The sequence below is a fragment of the Meleagris gallopavo genome, unplaced genomic scaffold, assembly GCF_000146605.3.
Source record: "Meleagris gallopavo isolate NT-WF06-2002-E0010 breed Aviagen turkey brand Nicholas breeding stock unplaced genomic scaffold, Turkey_5.1 ChrUn_random_7180001929702, whole genome shotgun sequence".
Taxonomy (NCBI): Eukaryota; Metazoa; Chordata; class Aves; order Galliformes; family Phasianidae; genus Meleagris; species Meleagris gallopavo.
In genome coordinates, this window is record NW_011191827.1 from 1 (window position 1) to 2792 (window position 2792).

Below are 2792 nucleotides of genomic sequence, written 5' to 3' on the forward strand. Positions count from 1 at the left end.
GCTACCAGCCCAGCTGGTCCTGAACGGCCCAGGGATGATGGGGCACCCGCAGCCTCTCTCTGAAGAGCTTCCCCCGACATCCCAGCCAAACCTTCCCTCCTTCCCCTGAGATCCGTTCCCCCATCGCTCCCTGCCCGAGCGAAACGTCGGTTCCCCTCCTGCCGCCGATCCCCTTCAGGCGCTGCAGGCTGCAGTGAGCTCACCCCCAGCCTCCTCTTCTCCAGCTCCCGCAGCCCGTCTTTGTACGGAGGTGCTCAGCCTCCAGGTTCATGTGTGACCCCCAAGGCTGTGATCCCCAGGTCTGTCTGCCCCCCAGTTCTCCCTCCCCCCAGGTCCATGTGTGACCGCCAGTTCTGCCCCCCAGGTCCGCGTGTGACCCCCAGGTCTGTGTGTGACCCCCAGGTCTGTGTGTGACCCCCATTTCTGCCCCCCAGATCTGCGTGTGCCCCGCCAGGCAGGAGCGCCTTGCAGGGAGCGCCCGGCATGGAGGACAAACGCAACATCCCCATCATCGAGTGGGAGCACCTGGACAAGCGGCGCTTCTACGTGCTGGGCATCTGCATGACCATGATGATCCGCGTCAGCGTCTACCCCTTCACGCTGATCCGCACCAGGCTGCAGGTGCAGAAGGGGAAGAGCCTTTACAACGGGACCTTCGACGCCTTCGTGAAGATCCTGAGGACGGAGGGGGCGGCCGGGCTGTACCGCGGCTTCCTGGTCAACACCTTCACCCTCATCTCGGGGCAGTGCTACGTCACCACCTACGAGCTGACGCGCAAATACGTGGCGCGGTACAACAACAACAACGCCGTCAAGTCGCTGGTGGCCGGCGGCTCGGCCTCGCTGGTGGCTCAGAGCATCACGGTGCCCATCGACGTCGTCTCCCAGCACCTGATGATGCAGAGGAAGGGTGAAAGCATGGGCAGGTTCACGGTGCGCGGCCGCGACGGACGGCGGGTGGTGGTGTTCGGGCAAACCAAGGACATCATCGTGCAGATCTTCAAGGCCGACGGGTTGAAGGGTTTCTACCGCGGCTACGTGGCCTCGCTGCTCACGTACATCCCCAACAGTGCCGTCTGGTGGCCCTTCTACCACTTCTACGCCGGTACGTGCGCTCAGAACGGGGGGCCGTGGGGAGAGGTGGGGCGGAGCGGCGTTCGCCTTGGTTATTGGTGGGGGTGGGGGTCTGGCTGGGAGGGGGCGGGCAGCGTGGGGTGAGAAGGGCCGGCTGCATCTGCACCGCTCGCTCCCACCCGTCCCAGTGCAGAGGAATCGCAGAATCACCGAGGTTGGAAAAGAGCTTCGAGATCATCCAGTCCAACCGTCCACCATCACCAGTGTTCTCACTAATCCTCATCCCTCAACACAAAATCCAACCGTTCCTTGGACACCTCCAGGCCCGGTGACTCCATCACTGCTGGGCAGCCCATTCCACGCCTGACCACTCTTTCAGAGAAGCACTATTTCCCACCGTCCAGCCTGAATCTCCCCTGGTGCAGCTTGAAGCCATTCCCTCCAGTCCTGTCGCTGTTACACGGGAGCAGAGGCCGACCCCAGCTCACACAGCCTCCCTTCAGGCAGTCATGGAGAGCAGTCAGGTCTCCCAGAGCCTCCCCTTCTCCAGGCTGAACAATCCCGGCTCCCTCAGCCGCTCCTCACAAGCCCCCATTGTGCTCCAGACCCCTCACCGGCTTTGTCGCCCTTTGAACCCTTCTCAGGGCCTCAATGTCTTTCTTGCAGTGAGGGGCCCAAAACTGGATGCAGAGCTGAGAACAGAGGACAATCGCTGCCCTGTTCCTGCTGTTTCTGATGCAGGCCAGGATGCCGTTGGCCCTCTTGGCCAGCTGGGCGCACTGCTGGCTCACATTCAGCATCAATCAACACCCCCGGCTCCATTTCCTACGCAGTCTTCCAGCCACTCGTCCCCAAGCCTGCAGTGCTGCATGGGGAGGTTGTGGTCCAGTGCAGGACCCGGCATTCGGCCTTGTTGAACCTCATCCCGTGGCTTCAGCCCAGCCATCCAGCTTATCTACGTCCCTCTGCAGGGCCTCGCTGCCCCCAGGCAGATCCACGCTTCCAGCCAACTTGGTGTCATCCACAAACTTACGGAGGGAGCACTCAGTGAAGCCCTCACCCAGGTCACCAATAACGATGTTGAAGGCGAGCACCGACCCCTGGGGGACACCACTGGTCGCCAGCTGCATTTGGCTCCATTCACCACCACCCTCTGGGCCCGGCCTCCAGCCGGTTCCTTACCCAGCCAAGAGCGCCCAAGCCACGGCTGCCAGCTTCCGCAGGAGAATGCTGCGGGAGGCAGCGCCAAAGGCTTTGCTGAAGTCTAGGTGGATAGACTGCATCACCAGCCTTTCCCTCGCCTACCAGACGGGTCACAGATCATAGAATCACAGAACGGCCAGGGTTGGAAGGGACTCAAGGATCACGAAGCTCCAACCCCCCACCACACACAGGGCCACCAACCTCCACGTCTCACAGCAGCCCAGGCTGCCCAGGGCCCCATCCTTGCTGCCCTCGAACACCTCCAGGGATGGACGGGGATCCACAGCCTCTCTGGGCAGCTGTTCCAGCACCTCCCCACTCTCCCAGCAAACAACTTCCCCCTGACAGCCAGCTGAAAGCTGCCCTCCCTCCACTTCCAGCCATTCCCCTCGTCCTGCTCTCATCTCCCCTTCCCAAGAGCTGCCTCCCCTCCTGTTTGTGGCTCCCTTGAGGTCCTGCAGGCTGCACTCAGCTCACCCCCAGCCTCCTCTTCTCCAGCTGAACGAGCCCAGCTC

At 62.4% G+C, this 2792-nt stretch overlaps 1 protein-coding gene across 1 annotated transcript; it reads left to right on the forward strand.

The window, feature by feature from the left end:
* The first annotated feature begins 66 nt into the window (after nucleotides 1-66).
* Nucleotides 67-1428, forward strand: SLC25A44 (solute carrier family 25 member 44). Its single transcript, XM_003213904.4, has 2 exons — nucleotides 67-299; nucleotides 435-1428. The coding sequence occupies exon 2, from the start codon at nucleotides 484-486 to the stop codon at nucleotides 1216-1218; it is 735 nt and encodes a 244-aa protein (XP_003213952.2). The 5' UTR covers nucleotides 67-299; nucleotides 435-483; the 3' UTR covers nucleotides 1219-1428.
* Nucleotides 1429-2792: the final 1364 nt, after the last annotated feature.

What these genes read in the sequence shown, in the direction of transcription:
- SLC25A44 (XM_003213904.4), top strand. Translation starts at nt 484, where the DNA reads ATGGAGGACAAACGCAACATCCCCATCATCGAGTGGGAGCACCTGGAC.